The sequence below is a fragment of the Mangifera indica genome, chromosome 10, assembly GCF_011075055.1.
Source record: "Mangifera indica cultivar Alphonso chromosome 10, CATAS_Mindica_2.1, whole genome shotgun sequence".
Taxonomy (NCBI): domain Eukaryota; kingdom Viridiplantae; phylum Streptophyta; class Magnoliopsida; order Sapindales; family Anacardiaceae; genus Mangifera; species Mangifera indica.
In genome coordinates this window covers 6,705,986-6,732,284 of record NC_058146.1, presented here as the reverse complement: position 1 = coordinate 6,732,284, position 26,299 = coordinate 6,705,986, and the positions used below count along the sequence as shown (strand labels likewise).

Genomic DNA, 26,299 nt, shown 5'->3' with positions numbered 1-26,299 from the left:
ACTGCTCCCCTTTCGTCATTTATTGTGCTATATAAATAGATTAACGAAGAAAATTTATTAAAAAAATTGATACAAAATTTATTCATATAAATAAAAGATATTTTTACTAATTAACTAATATTTTTATCCCGTGGAATGACATCCGAAAGGAGAGAAGCCATTCTAAAATGCCAAGTTACAAGGATTTAATAATTTGCATTTTCAACACAGCATTTTCAATGCCTCATTATATAAAGCAATGATGTTTTTTAAATCGGATCATACCGTTTGATTTGATTAGTTAAACCGTAAACTAGTCAACAATCTAATTTGGTATATATATAAGTATTGACTTATTTGAAATTTAGTCAAACTCGGTAAATCTGTTAAACCGAAAAACTATTTAAACCCAATAATTTATAATTGATTTTTTTTTTATCTATATAATGAAGTGTCAATTATTTAATTAATATATTTGAAATTATTGTTTTATATGAATGATGTGCTTTACATTTAAAAATTGTGGTAAATGTTTTATATTATTCAAGAAACACATAATAATTTGACAATAAGTTGAACTGGTTGGTTGTCCAATCGAATTGGTGTAATCATAAACCAATAAAATGACCAATCAGGTTTTTAACACACGATAAAGCAAGAACTTTCAAAAGCTTAAAAAAAGCCAAAGGACTATTTTCCACCCAAGTTTAGTTACGTTCTTAAAGTTACATCTGTGAAGTTTGAAAAATCTGAAGTTTCTCCCATTGACCAACTAGGGTTAAAAATTTTTATTAGAGGTAGAGGTAAAATCATCATTTTGCTAATAATATTAAAAAAATATAAATTCATTATATTTTTTTCCCTTAAGTTTTTAAAACTAACATTTCACCCTTACCTAAAATTTTCTAACTTTGAAAAGTCGCATTCTCCCCCCCCCCCGCCCCTCCAAATCTTAGGGTTTTTTTTCTCTCCTTTGGCGCCAACAACCTCCATTTTCCATCCTAAACCATTGGTTAACGCATGGGAGGCAACCTGAAAAGGATCTCTTTGTCGAAGACAAAGAGATCTGAAATCTATTCATTGGTGATGAAGAGATCCCAACTCTTTGTATATAAAGAGATATAAAGATCTATTCGTTGCTGGATCTCTTTGTCTTCAATGAAAAGATCCATTCCATGTTGCTTTCAATGCGTTAGCCAACGGTTTAAGGTGGAAAAGGAAGGTCGAAAGGGTGAAGAAAAAATTTGGAGGGAAAATGTGAATTTTTCAAAGTTTAAAAACTTTAGGCAGGGGTAAAGTTATTAGTTTTTAAAACTTAGTGGAAAAAATATAATGAATTTTATATTTTTTTAATATTATTAGTAAAATAACAATTTTACCCTTACCCCTAATAGAAAATTTTAACAATAATTATACCATTGATCAGAATTTAGAATTTTCAAACTTTATGAGTATGACTTGGGAATGCAACTAAACTTGGGTGGGAAATAGTGCATTGGCCCTAAAACAAAATTGCCTTGATTTAATGAAATTTCTATTTCATTATTTTCACGAAAAGTCAATCCTTGCATCACATGATAACAAAGACAGATACCTAACGCACTCAACCTACAATGATACTCGACTTTAGACTGTTTTGATTGATCAAAAGGAGCACTTCAATATGTTGACTTCGATTAATCAAACCTTGATAAGCTAATCGACATTTGTTATAATCACCTTTATTGTCTGCAACATGATCTCCTAACCTCTTTTTCTTTCTCCAAGTAATAAAACCTTGAGATACAAAAGCACCGTGACCGATTTCACTACTCTGCACTATTGAAAGATAATAATAAAATTATGTGTATCTATTTTAAATACATAAATAGATATATATTTCATATGTATCATCAAGTGATTAAATGATTTTGAATTAAAGATAAAATAATACTTAATGATAAGTTAATATATCATATATATACATATAACATTACTCGCAATATAAATAATATGCAACATCTTTTGCTATACTATACTTCAACCAACTTTGAAATTCATCGAACCAAAATCCAAGAAAGTCTTCGTTTGTGACCCATATCTTCCTTTTGAGAAAACTTATGTTGCCCTGTTCAATATAGACCTTTGAATAAATAAGCTCTACAAACTTGATCCCTTACAATAGGTGGGTATCTTATGAAGTTAGTTTGTAGTCCTGGATTAGAAGGAAGAATTTTTAAGTCAAATTTCAACAATTACTTGCTTCGGTGATGGTTGAACAACGACTTCATTGAATGATTGATGATGGCCCCGCGATTGTTCATTTTCTTTCGTAATACTGCTCCATAACTGAAAATAAAGACACCCCACAATCGCTATCAAAACTCAATCTTCACATTTGCATCCTAATAATATATTTTCTCAACAATTTAATAGGTAATTGACACTCATTTTTTTCCATGAATACAATAAAACAAACAGAAAGAATTAATAGATAATTGACACCATTGTCTTGTCCAGTCCATTTTAAAATCCCTCCATAATCTTTTCATGACTGGAAAGTCAATTAAACAAACCCTAACCTCCAAAGATTAGGTTGGGTTTTCTGGAAAAATTAAGTATGAAAGGAAGGAAAGTGACTCCCTCTTATAGATCTAAAAGATCATGTAGCCAAAGATTGGGTTGGGTCTGCTTTAATTCATCTCAAAACCCTAACCTCCAAGTTTTTTTTCTTTCACAAAAATAGAGAGAATAAAATCTTAAGTTTCCCTTACATGTCTCTACAAAATCTTTGAAACTACAAATTTGTATATGTGATAGAATGGTTGTTCCGGTTAATAGAATGCCGTTCTAGGTATTAAGTCAAGGTCATTCCAATAGGAATGTCACTGTTCCTCTAGCTGTTGGACATCTTGCCTTGATTTAGAGACTCAGCTTGGAAAGCTCATTCTTCACTAGAAATGTTTGTTCTTCCTTAGAACAGTTGTTCCTCATGGAATTTTCCTTCATAATGAAAGGTGGATCTCAATGTCATAAAATAAAATTGCAGCAGAAATTAAATATAGAATACAAAAATTTTGAGATCCGAAAACGTTTCTAGGATCAAGAGATGATAGTATACATACAATGAGTAGTGTTGTAACTGATACTTGCATTTATAGACTCTGCCAAGTACAAATTTGTCTCGAATGCAATTTTTGCTATCCTCGCAAATTTGTATCTAGTGCAATTTTTGCTATCCTCCTATGTAACAAGGCTCCCACTTGTATACATGGAGGCACTGAGACACCAAAATCATGATTAAGACATTATAGATGTCACATAGATGTTAGCCTATGAAATGGGTGAAGTTTTTTTTTTTATTTAATCATATTAGTGAATAAATTGAGATGAAGTTCCTTCACTCTATTTTTGTGTCAGGTGGCTGGAGCGGTAGGGTTATGAGAATGTGTTCAATTTCTATGAAACAGTCGTTCATAACCCTAATGTGCAAATTACCACCACACCCCTAACATTTATTTTATTACAATTTGACCCTTTATTGTATGCAATTCATATATTCTATAATGAGTTGATAGTGGATAAAATTATGATTACTCTACAATTAATCATCTCTTTATTTATGAACTATAAACAATCTTTAGCAAAACATCATGACCGCTTAATTAATTGAGAATTAACGTTGAAATGATTATACCTTTCAAAGTATGATTATTGTGTAATCAAACATTTCATCATATTAATACCTGATCAAGGTAAAGATACATTAATAGTATCTATCTCAGATACCTTTGACTTCATGATTTAACTTCCAAAGAAACAACCGATTATTATTAGACTTAGACATTGACCCAATCTTACTATAGTTACAAATTTAATTGGTTATAGTGATTCACCAAATAATATCACAAAATGTATTCTCCCATAATAAGGAATAATGAATTTTATGTCAATCCACCATCGCTCTGATACACTTTTCGACGTAGCCAATAACTATTGTATTGATAACCCCAAAAAGAAAGCTACATTAGGCTAATGTCAAACTAGATCAATTGGTCTATAAAATGCTCTAACGATCTCGAGTCTAAGAATTACATGTACCACTATCTATTAGAGGAGTTGTTTTATAGACAGTGAGGTTACCATCTACGTAAAATCTTCTAATGGGTTAGTCTAGTGAATATGCAATCAATATACATCCATGTGTTACACCAGGTTGTCACAAGTAGCCTCGACATTTGAGATATATTGCTACTGTTTGGTAAGGTTATTTAATATGATGATAACATTACCACATTATTAGTGCCCTTAGTTAGGATAATGATAGGGCTAAGATTGTTTCTAGATTGGCCACTATACGTGCTCATAGGGTTCTTGCAATCAAGTTACATGTTTATGCTTTTATCATGATTATATTAATCTAAGGGCCATCGTCAAGCGCACGCACACACACACACACATATACATACATGTGGAAATTGATGAAGAAATGCCAATTATTATTATTAAAATGCGATACTTTGTTCAAATGACATACACATGGCTTTATACCCTAAGGAACTTAGAAAGGAGTAGAATAAAAAACAAACCTATATACAATGTAGATTAGGTTTTCTAGATGTCATACACGACTGTATGCCAACCATGTACAACCATGACATGCCTAGAAACCATGTTTTCATACGCCATGCATGCTTGTGCTCATAATAGTGCACGCTTGTGCATGGTTTGCAATAATTTTTGACGATCAGTGGATAGGCGTATGCATGTTAAGAATGCTCATTCATCCTTGTTAGCAAGGAACACCTATGCACTAAGATGCATTATTGTACATTAACAAAATAACAAAATTACCCTTAAGCTCCAAGAACCACCATGAAGGAGAAGGACGGTTATGCATAAAATAGGAATGCATACTCATGCACTCGACTGTGCACAATCGTGCATTTCACTTTTGTAAGACATGGTCATGCATGTAAAGAAAGGCATGGTCATACACCTGATAGTGCACAACCATGCTTTATAGGAAATAAAGAGAAAGATTGAAGATTATGAATCTTGAAAAATCTAGTAGTACAATAAAACATTATAGCCATAGAACATTGCCTCGAGGGTCTCGGTATGAAAAATTAAAGCTTTAGACTAAGTAAGGTGGAAGCGATTATGAGCTCATAAATAAGTAGTTTGAGTTAGCATGCACACATAGTATGATCATACCTTAGTTAGCGACATAGGTTATTATGGTGTTATGAGGGGCTAACTGTGAGATACTCCTTACATCACTCATACTAGGGCATTTTTTGTAGTAGGGTATATTGGTTCATAGTAGAATTGACATAGGATAAGCATAATGGGCATGAAGCTGTGATATAACTTGACGAGGACAAACATTGATAAGGTTGTGATATCGTTTATAGAGATGCAAAAGGGTTAATATCATTCAATAGACAAAGGGATAAACAAGAATTCAATGCAATTATTGCAAAAAAAATTCTTAAGAAATCTCAAATATAAATTTTATTGACAAACCTCAACATACGCAATAGGATGTGGTGGGCTAGAGTAGGCCAGAGCTATAGATGCAGTCTAATAGTTGGTGTAAGGAGTAGATTGCATAGTAAACATACGCACATAGCCAAGGTATTAAATCTCTGTATCGACTTTGTTTGATCGGTGGGTCAGTTATAGTTTAGTTCAATTTTTAATTAGGTAATCTTTCACCTATGTTCATCAAAATTAGTAAGTCATCCCAGATAGGATCCCAAGGGATCAATAGATGATCTTCATGAAGTATAAAAGTTACAAAGTAGGTTTAGGGGACTAAGTAGATCCTGAGTTACAATTAGGCGTGTACAGGTTCATGTTGTCAAGACTTGAGTAGATATACTTTTGATGACCAAGTTGGGTAGATCAAATCAAAAGACAAAATAGGAATTATCAAAAGTTATGCTATGTTCCTACTTACTGAGTGTTTATTACTCACATATCTTTTTTGTCTATTTTGTAGGTGATATGAGGGAATGGTTGTTGCAGTGCGAGAGGCCAACTAGCATGACTTTCACAGGGGGCATAATAGTTATTGTTTTCATTTATTCATGTATTTGGATTTTCAAATTGAACTATTGTTATATCTATTTTGTAATTGGATTTTGTTAACTATTGTGGTAGTTATAACATCCTTTGATATACTTATGTGTTTTTATTTTAGCAAAGGGTATTTTAGTTATTTTCATAATGAGCTTAAACTGTTGTTTAAATTTTTAAGTTGTTGCATGCTCTTGTAATCAATGTAAGTAACACCTTTCTTCAAGAAGATAGTAATTTTGGAGAAAGTGTTACATGATGTTTGATGTTTGATAACGATAGATAGAAAAATGAAATTGAAAACATTTTTTTTTTATGTGATGCTCAGTCTTAAGGAAAAAAATAACAAAACTATAAGAAAAGTATCCAAGGAACAACACACGGATAAACCTTCCGCTTCAATGAAAGAGGATCATTATTATGCATTAGTTAATTTTGAAATGACACAATTGTAATGTGACTTGGAAAAAAGATGAAAGGTGTAATGTGAATGTTGAAATTAATGATAAAGATTTTGATGATATAGGGTTGTTTGTGACTTTTGAGGAATGTATTTGTGGTTGAAAATGATAAAATACTAACTTGGGATGTATATTTGTTTAAGATAAGTAAATTGTTAAAATAACAAAATTTATATTCATTTAAGGTAAATAAATTATTAAAACAAATAAAACATGAGAAAATTTAACAAACAAACATTTTCTAAAATAAAAAAGATTGCAAAAAAAATTTTAAATGGAAAATATCATTTTACCCCTTGGTATGCATGTTTTGGCAAATATCTATTTACCCCTAGTAGACACCTCACCTATTATTTTGCTCCCTAATTTGGTTGAAAAATGAACAATAACTAGGTCAGAGGCAAATGTCTGCTTACCCCCTAGTAAGCGCCCCACCTACATATAAACTCTTATATTTCTATGAATAATAACTAAATGTGGTGAACACTGACAAGACGCAATCACACCTATTAAGTTTTCCATGCCCAATGATGGGAAAATCATTTCATTACAGCCAAATTCATCATTTCATTCAACAAATCAAACAATAAAGTAACCAAAAATAAATTTTCATTATCTGACAATCAATTTAAACTTTAAAACCTTCAATATACTAATCAAAATTTGAAAATTTAACCTTGAACCCAAAACACCCTATTGACATAAAATTTACCATTTTTCGAGAAAATAAATAGTTTTAACACACAAATCACACCCTAGTTTAATGAATAGATATTTTCTATCAATTAAAAACCAATTTCAAACTCAAAAACATGGTGTTGATTACAAGAATTGGATATTTTCAACGAAAATGAAAATTGTAACACCTATAGGTATGTCTCAAGGGTATTCTAGTCATTTTGCTTATTTTGATGTATTTAAATTTGAAATTTTGGGAAGATGAAAGATTGTTCATGGTAGAGATATGACTGATCATAAATCCAGAATCCTTTATATAGAGTGAACAAATTGTGAAAGGGACAAAGTTGGAATTTGACATCATGAATGATTGTTGCATGAAAGGCGTACAACTGCTCATGAGTTGTAGTTATTGGATAATCATAGTTCTGGAGAAGGACATAATATGAATTAAAGTGGTTCAAATTACATAAAAAGTTGTGTTATCAAATGAGAGAAATTTTTTTTCATTTTTCATATTCAACACGATACTATATATCAAAGAGAAATAGAGAGACAAGAAGGATTAAGAGTTGAATTACTACCAAATTGTTGTCACCGGTGAAATCGATAGTCGAAAGTAGCCACATGAAGACCTAGTAGTTCATTAGAGGGCAAGTAAATAGGTGATAACATAACATTCTAAATTGATTCATAATTGATATTGCATGTTGCAATGTTAATTGAATTATGAGATTATGTTAAAAATTGAATATCTACCCATTTAAATGATAATGTGGTTTTGAGCATGTCAGAATATACGTTGTGAAATAATAGCAAGAAACTATAAAATTTTGGGTGACAACCACCAAAACTACTAGATTGACACCCTCAATTGCAAGTACCCCCATACAGGCTTATGTATGAAATATTTCATATATATCATCATGCAACAACCCTTACGTTTTTATATTGATAATAAGATGAGATGAGATTTTTAAAGCTTATTATCATCTAGTGATGGGTTGATAAATACGTTGATGAGATGAGTTTTGTATGATTGCGATAGGAGTGTGAGTTAGCAAAACTAGATTGCATGAGTAATTAAGAGACTGTTCATATTCATGTTATGACATTTATGTATTTGGATTTTGTCTTTGTATTGGGAATTTGGCATGACTTTGTGCACATTTTCATGTATGGATGTTGAGTACTTTGGTTTTAATTGATTTCTTAGAGACCTTTTGCATATTTTTTTATTAAGTTGTTTCATGCTCATTCATTATTAAGATATTATTTCCGTTGCCTTAGATGTGAAGTTTGGCATGGTTTAAAAAAACTCAAGTTTACACGCCTATTTGCATGTATATTCTTGATATTCTTCTAGAGAGGAGTATTATAAAAATAATCATAATAAACATTAAAAAACAAATAAATAAGTTAGCTATAACTTTATGACTTTTTTTAAAGATAAATATGACTAGAAAATGGATAAAAATTCAAATGTTTTGGAGCTAGAGATTTATGGTAGGAGTAGTAGACATTTTGAATTAAGTTAACAATGGTCAAACCACTTTTATATACATGGAAAATTTTGACAAAACACATTTTCTTAGTTATGTGCGTATAATCTATAGAGTATTGTCTTATAGCATTAGATCTCCTAAAATTACGTTATTTTAATCAATTTATTAAAGAAAAATTTGTTGGAAGAGTTTGGTAGCTTATAAGAGAAGCTAAGTAAAATGGAGACAGTTGGGTTTAAGTTGGTTGAGCTTCAGTCTAGCCCAAAAATTTTGATGTAATCATACAAATTATGGATGCTATTCAATTATAATTTGACATGTTAGTATGCATCTTCCACATATCAAACTTATGATGAATGATCTTGCTTCAACAATAAGAAAATTGCTAAAAAGGATTTGTAAACATCTCTTAAATGTATGTAATCAAAATTTTGATTTACAAAGAAGGTTTCAAAGGTGATGCATGCATATTCTAAAATGTTAGAAGATGAGGTTAGAGGTGGGCAAATGGGGTTAATCTTTGGAGACAAGATTGACTTTGAGCCTTGTCTTCTTATGAAGGGCTTATATCAATCCCTGGTTCAGGCATTATATTTATGGAGGGGACCTCGGAGACAAGCTCGGCTCAATTGTCGTCTTCACATGAAAGATTTAGATTAGTCTCTCTGATCTAGCATTATAAAGAGGTTTGAGGAATGTTTATTAATTAAATATAATTCTTTTTTTATTTTATATAAAAATTAAGATATTTTATTATTATATTACATTTATAAATTTTATAAATGATATTTTAAAATAAAATTTAAAAAAACTGAAAAAAAAAAATTAGACAAAGAGTTTTATAATAATCAAGTTTTATTTTTTGAGGGTATATGTATTGCGGCTAAAAGGCTTATTCCCAGCTATTGTTTAGTACATTGCTAAAATGATATCCACTAATTTTCAAAACTCCAAATACTCCCTTGCCATCCAATTTTATTTAAATTTTCTATTAATTATAAAAGATAAAAACGTTATTTAACCAATATTATTAAAAAATAAAATTTTATTTTTTTTCTATTTTAATTTTAAAAATTAATAATTTCTCTCTTTAACTTAGTTTTAAAAACTTACTTTCTCTTTGTCTTCTAAAGTTTTATTATTTTACCAATCATGGTCATTTTTTTCAAATTTTAGAATACTATAATTACATTTTCTCAAAATATATTATCTATTTTTAATGTTATTTCCACCAATTCATTTCAACATGTTATCAACCATCTTGATCATACACACACTCTCTTGCTCATGGTATTTCCGACGCAACACCCTGGTTTCTATGGACAAACTCTGACCATACCTCTGTGATCAGCCTCAACCGGTGGACATAATCTTTGCCAGGGAATACGGGTTGTCTTGTCATAATTTCACCAAGAATGCAACCACACTCACCAAAGATCAATTGCTACGGTGTACTTTGAACAATTAAGAAGTAGTTCTGGCGCACGGTACCAACGAGTGACAACATTCTCAATCATGAAATCTATTTCTGAGGTCGTCCTTGCAATCCCAAAATCTCCAATCTTAATATCACAATTTGCATTCAAGAGCAAATTGTTGGGTTTTAAATCACGATGCAAAACTTTTGTTGATTGCACATACTTCAATCTTCTAAAACGCAATTCGATGAATACTAGACATTTGACAAGGGACAAAACTATAATCTGAATAGTCGAAAATATATATTAGTTTATAAGTATGTAGATTAAAACTTATATTACACAAAATTAATTGGTTTGTGTTAAAGTTCAATCCACACACTTAGCTTAAATGCAAGCATCTAGGCTGCTAGACTTATTGTTTAGTTCAGTTGGTTTTTAGTTGGGTATATTATCACTTGTATCCATGAACACTTAGGTTGTTAAACCCGTCGTTTGACTCATGCTCTGATACCATATCGAAAATATATATTGACTTACAAGTGTATAGATTGAAGCTCATATTATACAAAACCAATTGGTTTATGTTAAAGTTCAATCCATACACTTATATACCACTCTCTTATGTTCTATTCATTAGATGTGAGATTTTTCTTTTTTTTTATTTGAGTCTTTAACACCCATGCTTAAGTGCTGACATCTAGGTTGTTAGACATGCCGTTTGACTTAGTCGATTTTTAACTAAGTGTATTGTCACTTGTATTCAGAAACACTTACGCTGTTAAACCCGTCATTTGGCTCGTGCTCTGATATCATGTCAAAAATATATATTAGCTTATAAGTGTGAGATTGAAACTCATATTACACAAAATCAATTAGTTTGTATTAAAGTCTAATCCATACATTTATATATCACTCTTTTATGTTCTTTTAATTAGATGTGAGACTATTTTTTTTCCTTTTATTTGAGTCTCCAATAAGAATAAACGAACCCATTGTCAAGATTATCATTAAAATGAGCTAAATACTCCTGCAGTACACAAGGAGTCAAATTCATTATTTATACAATAACCATCTCGCATCAGTGTTTAGCAGAATAAACATTCTCAAACCATCGCACGAAGCATTGTGAGGTCCACCTTCAGGTGATCACCATTTCTGAAGGAAAATAAAAATGTAAAACAATTAAGATAGAGTGCGGAAAAAGCATGGTTTCCACTTTGGAAATACCATTGGGGAAAAAGAGGATGTCAACATGATGGTAGATGAAATATTAAAGTGAATTACTGAAAAATAATAGCGCTATAAATAGAGAACGCATTTTGGAGAGGTGTAAATATTACTGAAATTTGAGAGGGTGGTTGTAGTTAGTAAAATTATAAAACCCTAGAAGGAGAAAGAAAAAATTAGTTTTTAAAACTAAAACAAAAAAGAAATTATCAGTTTTTAAAACTAAATTAAAAAAAAAAATAAAATTTTGTTTTTTTAATATTACTAATTAAATGTCATTTTTACTTTTATAATTAACAGAAAATTTTAATATAATTGTATGATAGATGAATATTTAGATTTTTAAAAGTTAACATGTATTATTTTAGTAATGGACTAAACCTTAGATGAAAATAAGTCATTTGGCCTATGTATTACTACCTAAAACTTTTTGAGTGTTTATCCTTTAAGACAACAATACCATGTATAGACTTGATAAAATTCGACAAGATCTATTAACTTGATACGATATGATATGAAAAAAATTAAGTTAGAGTTATAATTTTTGATTTGAAAAGTAATTTGAGTAAGGTTCAGGTTGACTTTTAAAAAATCAAGTCAGGTTTGGTTTAATACGAAGCCAACTTAAATTGACCCGAACTAACTCGAAAATTTTGAACAAATATTGCATGATATGCTATCAGAAAAATATCTCTAATATCTTTTATTTTCATTATTTGACAGAAAAAGTTTCAATCCACAAAATCTTTATTTTCCAATTCGAATTAATAAATAAATTGATATTGCATCACCAAACACTAAATAATCACCCACCTACTACTTTTTGACATATTGTACAAGTAATTTAGATATTTACTTGAATGAGCTAGCATTAGATCATTTGGTAGAATTTTTTAATTTCTACTAAGAGATATTTATTCAAATTTAATTACTCTTTTTGACAGGTTTGTAAAAAACTATTTATAGTTTTTTTTTGTATAGTACAAGTATTATTGATCTGAACTTATTATATTTGATGTGTCATATTTATATACTTGTTGATAGTTTTAATATTTATGATAGTCATATTCATCATTGAAATATAAATTAAATTTCTTAAATATTTGACAAATAATTGTTAATCTTATTGGGTATTAATTACATCATTTTAAAGTTGAAGTTGTAGACTTATTTAGCTTTTTGATTATGATATTATATTTTTTATATCCTTACAATTGATCATATAAAGAGATAATAAATAATCTATTAGTATTAACTTGAAATAGAAATATTCTATTTTGACAAAATATTATTTTGTGCCAAAATATCTTTTCATATGTAATTTTATAACAAATTGTGTTATTTATTAACATTTGACAAAATGAGTTATTTCATAATAAATTATGTAATTATATGTTGTGTTATGATACGACTTTATTTATTATATAGTTTGAGTTAATTCGGATCAGGTAATGTTAACTTCAAAATATTTCTGTTTGATTTAGGGTTAAAAAATTTTGATATAATTTTATTTTGGGTCAGGTTAGGATTTGGGGTTTTCAATCTGAAATCCGAAACTAATACGATGCGAACACGACTCAATAATATGAACTACAATGTCTACCTATGTGCATCCGATTTTAATCACTTAATTAAACACTTCAATAATGTATTAAATTATATATTATTTTATTCTTAATACAAAATTGTTTACTCGTATGGCAATACACATATAAGTACTTAATTTTTTAATTTAAAACTCATTGCCACAAACAGTATTATTGATTTTTAAAATTTTGTGGAGGGAAATTATTACAGACCAGTGTTACGATATCAATTTCGGGCCGGCGCAGCCCAATTTGATCCATATTTTTTTTGAAATCAAATTCCAAGCGACTTCCTTTCAAACTGTAAAAAGAATACAGAAATAGAACTTTCACCAACTGAAAGCTTCGAACTTGCCAACAATGGCGACGGAGACGACTCTCTTACTTGTTCTTCTATCAACTTCAATTTTCTTCGTTGAATCCGGCGACACCAACCACGTGTACTCGCCATGCTCTGACACGACGGTTCAGATCGACGATGGATTCACCTTCGGCATCGCCTTCGCTCAGCGCACAAGTTTCGTCTACAACAATTCCCTTCAGTTGTCTCCCTGCGACCGTAGACTCTCTCTCTCCTCCTCCAACTCGCAGATCGCTGTCTTCAGACCCAAAGTTGACGAGATCTCTCTCCTCACTATCAATACTTCGTCCTTTTCTCGGGTTACTTTCCCTACTTTCTCTGCGGTTATCTTTTAGCTACAGTTACTATTTGTTTAGTTCGAGCTTGAAATTTTTGTTATGTTTTTGCTTGTATGGGTTTTAATTTAGGCTTTTGTTGATGTTTTGAAGCTAATCGCTTAGTGCAATTCTTAATTTTTTTATTGTGGTTATTATTTGAAAGATTATGTATTTTTTAAAGTTAAATTAGAAGTAAAAATGTTTTTTTGGATTAATTATGCTTCTGGCTTTTCGTTTTCCTTAGGAGTTTCTGTTAGATTAATTATGATTTTGTTTATATGGGTTTTGGTTAATTTAGGTTTTTGTTGCAAATTTGAAGCTAATATTTTAGTATGTTTATTTATTTTTTTGTGGAAATCGATTGGATGATAGCTTGAGAACTGGATGAACTTGTGCTTTAGAACTTGTTTTAGTACAATAATGTCGGTGAGATTTCATTTATTCTTTTCTTTTAAGTTTAAAGTTTAGAAACATTTGCCGGATTAATTTTCTTTTTCTTATAGGGGGTTTTCTTTAATTTTTGTGGTACTTAAATGGATAGTTAGTCTTTCTTAGTTTGCAAGTTCGATGAACTTGAGTTTTAGCCTTTGGAATTGATTTTAGTTTGAGATTGCTGGTGAAGTTTCTTGGTTTGATTGTGGAGAAATGATAAAGCTGGTGTTAAGACATGCATGTAGAACGGGAAACTTGTAAAACTTTATAAACCTGAACTTTGATGTAGAATGTGCAACTTGTAGTATAGTCTAGACTTTTAATTGTACAACTCTGATGTATCAATTCCCATAGTATAATAGAATGGTTGTTAGTTTCATTGTGATACTGGCTGTGGTTTCTTTTTGGGAAGTGCAGGATGAACAAAAATGATATTCTTGCAGTTTTCTTGTGATAAGCATGTTCATACTTGTTTACATTGACCTTGAAGCACACAAATTTCATCTCATGTGATATGATCTACCAAAAGGACTGAAAGACTGAACACTGTTAGGTGATAACATAAGTTTGTGTGTACTTAATGTGTTGTTTCCTCTCGAATTAGAATTGGGAATATGGATTGGCTTTTTAAAGAAACTTGTCTTCTTTTTGGTCTAGTCCCCAAATAAAATTGTCTGTTTTTTGCTTTGCAGGATAGCTATGGTGGGTATATGGTTGCATTTGCTGGTCGCAAATATGCTGCTAGGTCTCCCTATGCTTTTGTTGCAAACGCCACATACACTGTAACCAGCTTTACCCTGGTAAGAGAGAATCCAGACTCTTTCAGTTCTCCTAAATTTTATGTTATGTAAAGATCTTTAACAACCGATGAAATTGTTAACTTCAGGTGCTTGAGTTTCAGAAGGGCAGGCTACAAAACTTGTATTGGAAAAGGGATGGCTGTGCTAAATGTGCAGGACAATCTAACTTTGTCTGTCTCAACAATGTAGATTGTGCAATCAGAACTTCCAGCTGCAAGAACCATGGAGGTTCTGTAGATTGCAGCCTTGGAATACAATTGGCATTCTCTGGCACGGATAAGCACCTTGCAGTCCTCAACTCATGGTATGAAGTGGAGAACCTTCAACAATACTCACTGTATAGCCTTTATTCAAATCTAAGGGATTCTCTCACGAGCCAGTATAATAATTTCTTCTAGTTGTGCTTCAGATTGTTTATAGATCTTTTTCTACCTCACGGCTGTAATTTTTCCCATGTATTTTAATGGAAAATGGCTCTACATCACTCTTGATCTTTGAGTTTTCTCTCTTCCCGGTTTATTGTTATTGTTATGATGTGTAAATTTGTTTACTTCACTGATATATCAAAATTATTACATTGCAGTTCCCCTTTTTTCATACTGTTGGCTTTATTTGACTCTACGTCTTGTCTGAATATAGATTCTGAAACATTTTCTAATTGAACTAGGAAGCACCATTTTTTATTTTGAAGTTGATTCAAAAACAAAGTATTGATTCACTTTTTATAAGAAAATTCATGAGAATATGATAATTTTTCTTGATGTGCATAGATGCCATATGGGTGTTAAACAAAAGAAAAATTGCGATAGTTAGTATATAGTTAGCATATAAATACTCTTTTCTTGATATATATATATACAATAAAACTATGTGTACCTATTTTTGGTACACAATTTATATACACAGATGAGGTGTCATCATGTGATTGGATATTTTTTATCATATGGTGACATGTTTTAAAATCATCTAATTACATGATGACACATTACTGTGTACATAAATTGTGTACCAAAAATAGATACACATAGCATTGCTTATATATATATATATATATGATCACCATCAAAACATGAGCATAAGATTGAACATTGTTGTTATTTTTATACAGAGTAATTTAATTTTCCACCCAAGGTTTGACCTTGGAACACCTTATTACTAGTAATTGATATAAATAATATTTTTTTATTTAAAACCAAATATAAATAACATTTTTTTATCTAAAGTTAAACTCTATTAATAAAACAATAATATTAGAAAGTAAAATTATTATTTTATCTCAACTATTTTATTTTTCAAAATTATTATACAACTTTGAATTAATAGCATTTAAAAATAATATTTTAAAATCCAAATTACATAAAAAAATTTCTTATTTCTATTTATTTTCACCCTCACATTTTCTTCCTCTTGGAGTGTCTTTGTCATAATTGTCATAAAATCTTATATTAAAAGGTAAATTAATTTTTTAAAATATTGGGGAATTTTTAAAATTTTTCAAGGGGTTATTGGAAATTCCAAAAATTTGGGGTATTCTGGAAACTATCCCCAATAAATTTAAAAATAATAGTTATATTCTCAAAAAATTGAATATAATGTAACAAATTATAGGTGTAAATATCATATTATAATTATTGGGGTTATATAATAGTTTCAAAATATATGGGGGTTTGAAAAAAATTTTAAAGATTAATTTGTGAGTTTCTAAACCTTTCAAAAGGTTCAATTATTATATTTAAAATATTTGAGTCTGACAGAAATTTTTTGTTTTTTAAAATTAATGGATGATAAAATTATTATTTTACCCTTACATCATTAGTTTTTTAATAGAGTTTAATTTTGATTGAGAAAATGCTATTTATGCCAATTAGGAGCAGGAAAACATTTTTAGGGCAAGCCTTAGGTGGGAAAATTTTATTTACTCTTTTATATATCTACCATACTGCTTTTGTCACTGGAAAATGTTAAGCTTCCTTTGTATTTGGAATTTGGCTCAATATCTTATTTTATCTTAACCCTATTTAATTATCTTTATTTGAGTCATAATTTGTTGAAAAAAAGTGGTTAAAGTTGCCCTAGTTGCTGCCATTTTTGTGTTTTACTTGAATTATGTGGAATGACTATATGGCAATGAACTCCCCCCTGGATGGCTTGACTCTCACTAGTGATGACCTCAAACTCAACAATTCTCTAGTCTCACATCTTACAAAGATCTCTTAATATATAGTACTTTTGAAAGTCTATAAAAAGTATCGAAAGTTTTAAAATTCTTCTCAAATAAATTACATCGCCTTATATAACTTTTCACAAGTAATTACAATGAAAGAGCGTGTACTTTATTTGCACAATTATTTAATATAGTTCAACCACTATGAGTTGTCTTATCTTTTTTCTAGAAACATGATTCATTCAATAATTAATGCATATAAATGGTTGTATATAACTAATGTACGATTATTCATAATGTTTAATTACTGTTTGACCTTCTTCACAGTCATTCATATTGTATGAACGATTCCTAGCACATGAACAAGTGTACCATGACTATGTACCACCATTTATCTTTTAAAATTTCAAATTTAAATAAACTTGAATAAATAAAAACAACCAAAATTCTCTTAAGACATATCTATAAGTATTACAAGACAATTATTTTACGATAAAACTTCTCATTTTTGGTAAGAAACTAGGCAAATCTTATTTTTGGTAAATAACTTGGCACATCTTTGGCATAGCTGGACATGTGTATAGCTGTCTCTTGCCTAGAGGTAGCGACCTTCTAGATTACATTCCATCTTTATCTTGTGCTTACGTTGGAAAGCCATAACTTTTCACCAAATTGAGATCAAATAGTTATCTTATTCAATAAAATTATGTGTACCTACTTTTTATATACAATTCATAAGCACAAATGATGTGTCATTATGTGATTGAGTGTTACTTTATTTTTAATTCAAAATCATCAAATCATCTGATAATACATCATCTGTGTATATAAACTATATATAAAAAATGGGTATATATAGTATTGCTCCAAAACCAATTTCTTTGGCAAACACAATTAACACTTTGCTGAAATACTTTTCCAAATATAAATACAATAATTGTGGGCATAGACTTCTAATTACAGGCCGGAATTAAAAATCTCATAATTTTTATTCATTTATCTTATTCTCATTCACTTACATTGACTATTAATGTGATGGATATCGGAATCATCATAGTCTCGCACAAGATTTGATATTACATACTTTTAATTGGTGTATGGAAAATCACATCAATAAAATATAAAATTCAATGATATCAAAATACAAATGAATCTTAATTTAAATCTCTTATCTCGCTCCTCCTTAGTATATTACTACAATTGATGAAGATAATATATGGCACTTGTAATGCTAAACAAATTAAGAATTTTATTAAAATAATTTTGTAATGTAAGAAATCCAATTTCACTACCGGCTTTGGTCAGACAATTCATTGACAATTAACATTAGCTTTTGAATTGATAAATACCACATGCAAGCTAATATGATAAAGGATAATGTATTCTTGAAGATGAAAAATTAAAGAAAAAACTTGAGATGTTTAACATTATGATCATTGGATAATGGGTAAGTTTAATATTTTAGTGAAAATTTTAACCAAGAGATTCCCTTTTGCTGTGGAAAAGACCCGTATCAATATTTCCAATTTTACGTATGGACAATTATTCAATATCTTGGTCATTTGTAACAAAATATTTTCTTTATGCTACGGTAAAAAACAAAAAAATACATGTTTTTTTTTTTTTTGGAGAGTCAGTACTATTTCACCGATCGAGTTTAACATCTATTTTCTTGGTGACAATTTTTGCACAAATATATATCCATAAAAAAAAAAATGGATCCATCAATTTTCTGTGAGACAATAGAATATCTTTATTTATAGAATGGCATGTGTGACATCTTGCTTCTAGAAAAAAGACCTCGTTAAAATTTTCAGAGGATAATATCAACCCAATTAACTAAAATTGATTTTATCTTAATTACAATGGTCTTGCCTTAGATTCTGTAATAAACAGTCAAAGGAAATACAAGGTACTCTAAAAATTGGTCATTTATTCTTTATGGAAAACTATAAATAGGGTTAACGTGGATGAGTATGGATAACTATACAATGTACAAAAACTATTAGTGCTAAAATAGATTACTATATGGATAAATAAATATATAATCATAAGATGCAATATTTAGTTAATTCGGATTGCAATATTATATTAAAAGTTTTTATATTAATTTGATCTTATCTTTGAAAGAATATTGGTTAAATTATTTCTAAAATTTTAGTTTACCCTAGACTCCTATGATATCAAAGCACATATTGAAAAAAAAATAATTGAACTTTTCTTGGTTGCACTTCTTAGTTTCTTACTAATCCATCAATGAAGGTAATATGTAAAACTTTGTTCATATTTAAAACTCAAAAACCAGTTATCTTCAATTACTACTCATAACATTTCAAGACCAAACATTAAATATTAAATAAATTGCCTTGTAAAAACCAAAAATGAAATTAAATTATATACCATACATTTTAATATTAGAATCTTGACAAATAGATTTCTTAGCTTGTTCAAATTGCACAATTAATATCTGAAATTACCTCGATATTTCTTCTTTTTATTTTCCTTTTCTGCCCTCTAAAATTATTAGAGACTAAGTTGATACATCATGTGTTTCTCTATATAAACGCACTTCCTCTCTAGGGTTTAATGCAAGAGAAAGCAAAGATGACAAGGAAGAAGGTGAACCTTGTTTGGATGGCGAATGACGGCGCTCGAAAGGCCAGCCTGAAAAAAAGAAGGGTGGGCTTGATGAAGAAAGTGAGTGAACTAACCACGCTCTGTGGTGTGAATGCGTTCGTAGTGATTTTTAGTCCAGGGGAGAACGAGCCGGCAATGTGGCCATCTCGCCCGGTGATTCACCAACTTCTGGCGAAGTTCCACTCTTTGTCGGAGATGGCCCGGAGCAAGAAGATGATGAATCAAGAAAGGTACCTGAAAGAAAGGTCTGCGAAAGTTGAGGAGCAGTTGAAGAAGCACCAAAGAAGAAACAAAGAGATGGATGTTTCCCATCTCATGCACCAACTCTTTCATTTAGGAAAGAGACAAAGTGAATTCAATGTAACTGAATTGCATGGTTTGTATTGGTTTGTGCAGGAAAAGAAGAAGGAAATCAAGAAGAGACTGGACTATGTTCAACAAATCAGTGCTCTTCAAGAAGCTAAGGCTTCTCTTCCTCCTCGCCCTCCTGCACCAGCGGTGGCGACGGCGGACGGAACACCCCCCAGCAACCCCTGGAATCCCACAGAGCTTGCTCAGTGGGATCAATGGTTCATGGAAGTGGTGAATAATGGTGAAAATCGTGCAAATCTAGGGCTAAGGACTCCAAATCTGCCAATATTTGCTGCAAATCACATGGGGTTGCCCCAGGGAAATTATAGATCTGATTATAACAATATTGCTAGTAATGCTAGCAATGTTAATGCTAATTCTGATCAAATGGTGGTGCCTTTCGGGACAAGTTTTAGAGATATGAATGCAAGTGGTGGTGGCGATGAAAATGAAACTCGTTTCCCTTCTGAGTTCGAACTTTTGAGCGGATCAGGTGATGTTGGAATGCCTTTCGATGTCAGCAAGCCATGGCCAAACAATTTCTTTGCTTGAATAACTAGTATGAATAAATGTTTTAATAAAGTAATTTCTCACTAGATTATGAGAAATTAATTTAGTTAAATCTCTTGTATGTACTGGTTCAGCAATGAAATCTATTTTCAGTTCTTTCTATCTTTCTACATGCTTCCATATGGGCGGATCTAAGTATGAATTTAGGTTTAATGTTTTCAAATCTGAAACACCCACATCAATACAATAACAGATTAAATTTCTCTTTGATTTAGTCAAATTATTTCTCAGTAAATGACATTTGTATGTTTTCTGAAACCATTTCTGAGTAGTTGATATCTATACACTGCATAAACAATAATTATTGAAAGAATAAATGACATGTACAATCATTTCTTACCAAATTTTATAATTTACCACTTATTTAATCGTTGGACATAACTTTCGCTTCATGTCACATGATCAAATATTAAATGTTGTATACACTCATAGTTAGTAAGTACGTACAGTATTCACATATTAAACATGTTTAAAATTTTTTTTTAAAATTCAAAATATATTAAACGCATATTTTACACAATTTCCGTATTAAATACAAATTATACAACGTATTTTACGTTTATCATATTTTTACTATATTTTTGAATTTTTTGCTAAACTTAAGATACAAAATCATCTTTTCTATTTTTAATTATTTATAAAAATACCATTGTCATTTAAAAAATACTCAATAATATATTTTTTTAATTCTTAACTCTAATTTTATGTTTTCCTCCTTGTAACCTATACAAATATTCATATTACAACTATTGGGGTGATATATAGTTTTAAAATATATAAAAGTTTGAAAAAATTTCATAGATTAATTTGTAAGTTTTTAAATCTTTTTAAGAGTTAAATTATTATGTTTAAAATGTTTGAATTAAAGAGAACATTGTTTTATATAATGTTTTTGAAAGTTTGTGAAAAGTATCAAAAGTTTTAAAACTCTTTTCGAATACATTATGTTGCTTTATATAGCTTTTCACATGTATCTATCATGAACAAACGTACTCTTCGTATGCACAATCATTCAAAGTTGTTCAACTACCATGGGTCATGTTCTCTCTTCTTCGGAAACAGGATTTATTCAATAACTGATGCACACGAATGATCATACATCATAGATGCATGTACAATCATTTATAATGTTTAATTACTATTTTACCCTTTTCATGATTGCTCATGCTGCATGAATGATTCTTGACACATGAAAGGGAGTGCCTAGCCATGCACAACCAATCATCTTCTTAAAATTTCAAATTAAAAAAAAAAAAACTTAAATAAATCAAAATAACTATAATTCTCTCAAGACATATATATGGAAGTTGCAAGATAGTTATTTTACAATAAAACTTCTCTTTAAACAAAGTCACTAAATGACATCCAACTAAGTGACAAGATACAAGAAAAATAGATAGGCACAACTTCTATTTTTTTTGGTAAGTAAATAGGCACATCTTTGGCACAGCTGGACATGTGTATAGCAATCCCTTACCTGGAGGCAACAACCTTCTAGATTACATTCCATCTTTATCTTGTGTCTTTGCTGGAAAATAATAACTTCTCACCAAATTGAGATTGAATAATTATCTTATATTCATACGAAATGGAATAGGAAAATAATTTTGAATTTAAATTTCAATGAAATGAATAAAATTGTAACCCTAACCATCCATTCTATATATACAAAAGTTTAAATAGAGGTAATTGTGACGCAAAATCTTCACAGAAGATCCTTAGATCTATGTCTTTCTCAAACCATTTTCTTTTGTGAACATCATTAACACTCTACTGAAATACTTTTCCAAAGATAAATACAATAATTGTGGACATAAACTCTCAATCAAAGGGCGAATTTTAATAAAAATCTCTTAAATTTTATTCATTTATCTTATTCTCATTCACCTACATCCACTAATGGATAATGAAATCATCAGTCTCTCTTACATTAGGTTTGATATTACATTCTTCCATATGGTGTATGAAAAATTACATCAACGAATATAAAATTCAATGATAATACATATTAAACTTAATTGCTCCACCTTAGTATATTACTATAACTGATGAATATAATATATGAAGCTTGTAATGCTAAATAAATTAAGAAATTTATTAAGAAAATTTTGTACGGTAAGAAATCCAATTTCACTACTGGCTTTGGTCGGACATTTCATTGACAGTTAACATTAGTTTTTGAATTGAGAAATACTACATGGAGGCTTTTTTAATACTCATGGTATAATTTCTATCATGTCAGATTTTCATTTAATTACAAGCCAATATGATTTTCAAATATATACTTCAATTTTTATATCTATTTTCCTGTGAGACAATAGCATATCTTCAATTATAGAATGCATGTGTGACTTCTTGCTTTTAGAAATAAGACCTCGTTAAAATTTGATAAGATACTATCGACCCAATTAACTAAAATTGATTTTATCTTAATTACAATGGTCTTGCCTTTGATTCCGTATGTAATAAAGAGTCAAAGGAAATATAAGGTCCTCTAAAAATGGGTCATTTATTCTTTATGGATAAGTATAAATAGGGTTTACGTGCATCAGTATGTACAAAAACTATTAGTGCTAAAATAAAAATAGATTACTATATGGATGAATAAATATATAATCATAAGATGCAATATTTAGTTAATTAGGATTTAATATTTTATTTATATTTTTCATACTAATTTGATCTTGTCTTTGAAAGAGAAATGCCACATATCCTTATGATGGAAGAAAAGTTCTTGCCTTAAAAAGATAGACCAACTGGTAAATTTCATTGATCTTATATGGGTTGTTATCAAGAAAATAGACATAAATTCGTAACATTTTTTCTAATCATTGGTTGCCCATTTGTGAAAAGAATATTGGTTAAATTATTTCTAAAATTTTAGTTTACCCTAGACTCCTAGGATATCAAGGCACATACTGAAAACAAAAATTAATTGAACTTTTCTTGGTTGCACTTCTTAGTTTCTTACTAATCCATTAATGAAGGTAATATGTAAAACTTTGTTCATGTTTAAGACTCAAAAACCAGTTATCTTCAATTACTACTCATAATATTTCAAACCAAGTATTAAATATTAAATAAATTGCCTTATAAAAGCCAAAAATGAAATTAAATTATATACCATACATTTTAATATCAGAATCTTGACAAATAGATTTCTTAGCCTGTTCAAATTATATCATTAATATCTGAATTTACCTTGATATTTCTTCTTTTTGTATTCCGTTTCTGCCCATCTAAAATTGATAGAAATTAAGTTGATACATCATGTATTCCTCTATATAAACGCACTTCCTCTCTAGGGTTTAATGCGAGAGAAAGCAAAGATGACAAGGAAGAAGGTGAACCTTGTTTGGATGGTGAATGAAAGAGCTAGGAAGGCCAGCCTGAAGAAAAGAAGGGTGGGCTTGATGAAAAAAGTGAGTGAACTAACCACTCTCTGTGGTGTGAATGCGTTCGTTGTGATTTTCAGTCCGGGAGAGAACGAGCCGGCAATGTGGCCGTCTTTCCCGGTGATTCACCAACTTATGGCGAAGTTCCACAGTTTGTCGGGGACGGAGCGCGGCAAGAAGATGATGAATCAAGAGAGGTACTTGAAAGAAAGGTCCGCAAAAGTTGAGGAGCAGTTGAAGAAGCACCAAAGAAGAAACAAAGAGATGGATGTTTCCCATCTCATGCACCAACTCTTTCATTTAGGAAAGAGACAAAGTGAATTCAATGTAACTGAATTGCGTGGTTTGCATTGGTTCGTTCAGGAAAAGAAGAAGGAAATCAAGAAGAGACTCGACTATGTTCAACAAATCAATGCTCTTCAAGAAGCTAAGGCTTCTCTTCCTCCTCCCCCTCCTGCACCGGCGGCGCTGGTGAACGAAACAGCCCCCGGCAATGGGAGGAATCCAACGGAGCCCGCTCAGTGGGATCAGTGGTTCATGGAAGTAGTGAATAATTGTGAAAATCGTACAAATGTAGAGCTAAGGACTCCAAATCTGCCAATATTTGCTACGAATCACATTGGGTTGCCCCAGGGAAATTATAGATCTGATTATAATAATATTGCTAGTAATCCAAGCAATGTTAATACTAATCCCGATCAAATTTGGCCGCCTTTTGGGACCAGTTTTAGAGATCTGAATGCAAATGGTGGTGGCGATGAAAATGAAACTCGTTTCCCTTCTGAGTTGGAGTTTTTGGCCGGATCAGGTGATGTTGGAATGCCTTTTGATGTCACCAAGCCATGGCCAAACAATTTCTTTGCTTGAATAAGTAGTATGAATAAATGGTTTAATAAAGTAATTTCTCACTAGATTATGATTGTATTGGTTCAGCAGTGAAATCTGTTTTCTGTTCTTTCAAGCTTTCTATATGCTTCCATAGGGGTGGATCTAAGTATGAATTCAGGTTTAATGTTTTCAAATCTGAAGAACCCCACATCAATACAATAACAGTGAATTTCGCTTTGATTTAGCCATCTATACTCGAGGATTCTTTCTCAATAGATGACATCTATATGCTTTATGAAATCTTTTCTCAGGGGATCGCATCTATAAGTTGCATAAAATCGTTTCTTAGGAAATGACATTTGTATGTTGTCTGAAATAATTTCTGCGTAGATGACATCTATACACTGTATAAAAAAATAATTATTACAATCATTTCTTACTAAATTTTATAATTTACCGTTATTCATTCGTTGGACATAACTTTTACAGTGTGTCATGTGATCAAACATTAAATATCATATATACTTACTAACAATATAGGTATAGTTAAAAACTATTAAGGGATAAGTGCAAACGGTGCGTTTTTATAAAACATAAGACACACTGTTTCACTTTTATGTTAGAGAAGTAAGGAAAAAAATATCTCTGCTATTTCTTATTCGAGAAGAATCGAGGAAATTAGGGTTTGGTGTTTGCTTTGTTGTCTCTCCTCTACAATTGAAGATTCAAGCAGATTTCAATCATTTGTGGGCAGATGCAAGTTTCATTTTTTTTGGTTTTATTTCATGTATTGATAAACGGTTGTGATGAATTTTGACAATTGTTTACGATGTTACATAAAATCTTGAAAGTTGTTTACAGACTGACAATTTCATTTGCTTTGTTTACAGACTGACAAGATGGTAGATTTACAAAAACCATTAACCCCTTTGTGTTATACTGTAACAAAAATCACTCTAAGTTTCTGATACTGAAAAAAATAAAACTCTTAGTGTTAGTATGTTAATGTTATTAGTCAACCATTGGAACTGAGAATATTATAATTGATTATTAAATATTTACTAAATTATCATCCTATTATTTTATGTTAGCACTGCAAATTTAAAAGTAATTTCTAAGGAAATATTCGTTTTTAAGGCAAACTTCAGGGATTAATGTCACTAACTAATGAGATGTTACAATCTTATTAATCGATTTACGAATTATCACAGTTGAAGGAAAAATATTAACATTTTTATTGACATAAGTTAAACGGTCAACTAACCAGTACAAATTAATAAAAATTTCACTTTAATTTTATTCTTTACAAATACCTAGAAGTGCCAACCGGATGGGCTGTGCGAGCATCAACACAAGCTATCGTGCTAATAGGTCAGACCATGCTTAAATAATAATTATTACAAGAATAAAATGATATATACAACTTTTTTTTATTAAATTGCATAATTTACCGATATTTTATTCATTAGATATACCCTTTGCGACATGCCACATGATCAAACATTATATGTTGTATATACTTAC

At 30.3% G+C, this 26,299-nt stretch overlaps 3 protein-coding genes across 3 annotated transcripts; all 3 read left to right on the top strand.

Annotated features, from left to right (window-relative positions):
• Nucleotides 1-13,204: 13,204 nt before the first annotated feature.
• On the top strand, nt 13,205-15,427 carry LOC123227171. Its single transcript, XM_044651859.1, has 3 exons — nt 13,205-13,580; nt 14,723-14,830; nt 14,917-15,427. The coding sequence occupies exons 1-3, from the start codon at nt 13,281-13,283 to the stop codon at nt 15,226-15,228; spliced, it is 720 nt and encodes a 239-aa protein (XP_044507794.1). The 5' UTR covers nt 13,205-13,280; the 3' UTR covers nt 15,229-15,427.
• A 4,171-nt stretch (nt 15,428-19,598) lies between these two features.
• On the top strand, nt 19,599-20,534 carry LOC123227869 (agamous-like MADS-box protein AGL80). Its single transcript, XM_044652993.1, has one exon. The coding sequence runs from the start codon at nt 19,599-19,601 to the stop codon at nt 20,532-20,534; it is 936 nt and encodes a 311-aa protein (XP_044508928.1).
• A 3,347-nt stretch (nt 20,535-23,881) lies between these two features.
• On the top strand, nt 23,882-24,814 carry LOC123227868 (agamous-like MADS-box protein AGL80). Its single transcript, XM_044652992.1, has one exon. The coding sequence runs from the start codon at nt 23,882-23,884 to the stop codon at nt 24,812-24,814; it is 933 nt and encodes a 310-aa protein (XP_044508927.1).
• Nucleotides 24,815-26,299: the final 1,485 nt, after the last annotated feature.

Coding starts and splice junctions, on each gene's coding strand:
- LOC123227171 (XM_044651859.1), top strand. CDS start 13,281: ATGGCGACGGAGACGACTCTCTTACTTGTTCTTCTATCAACTTCAATT. Junction 13,581..14,722: donor ATACTTCGTCCTTTTCTCGG/GTTACTTTCCCT, acceptor TTTGCTTTGCAG/GATAGCTATGGTGGGTATAT. Junction 14,831..14,916: donor CTGTAACCAGCTTTACCCTG/GTAAGAGAGAAT, acceptor TGTTAACTTCAG/GTGCTTGAGTTTCAGAAGGG.
- LOC123227869 (XM_044652993.1), top strand. CDS start 19,599: ATGACAAGGAAGAAGGTGAACCTTGTTTGGATGGCGAATGACGGCGCT.
- LOC123227868 (XM_044652992.1), top strand. CDS start 23,882: ATGACAAGGAAGAAGGTGAACCTTGTTTGGATGGTGAATGAAAGAGCT.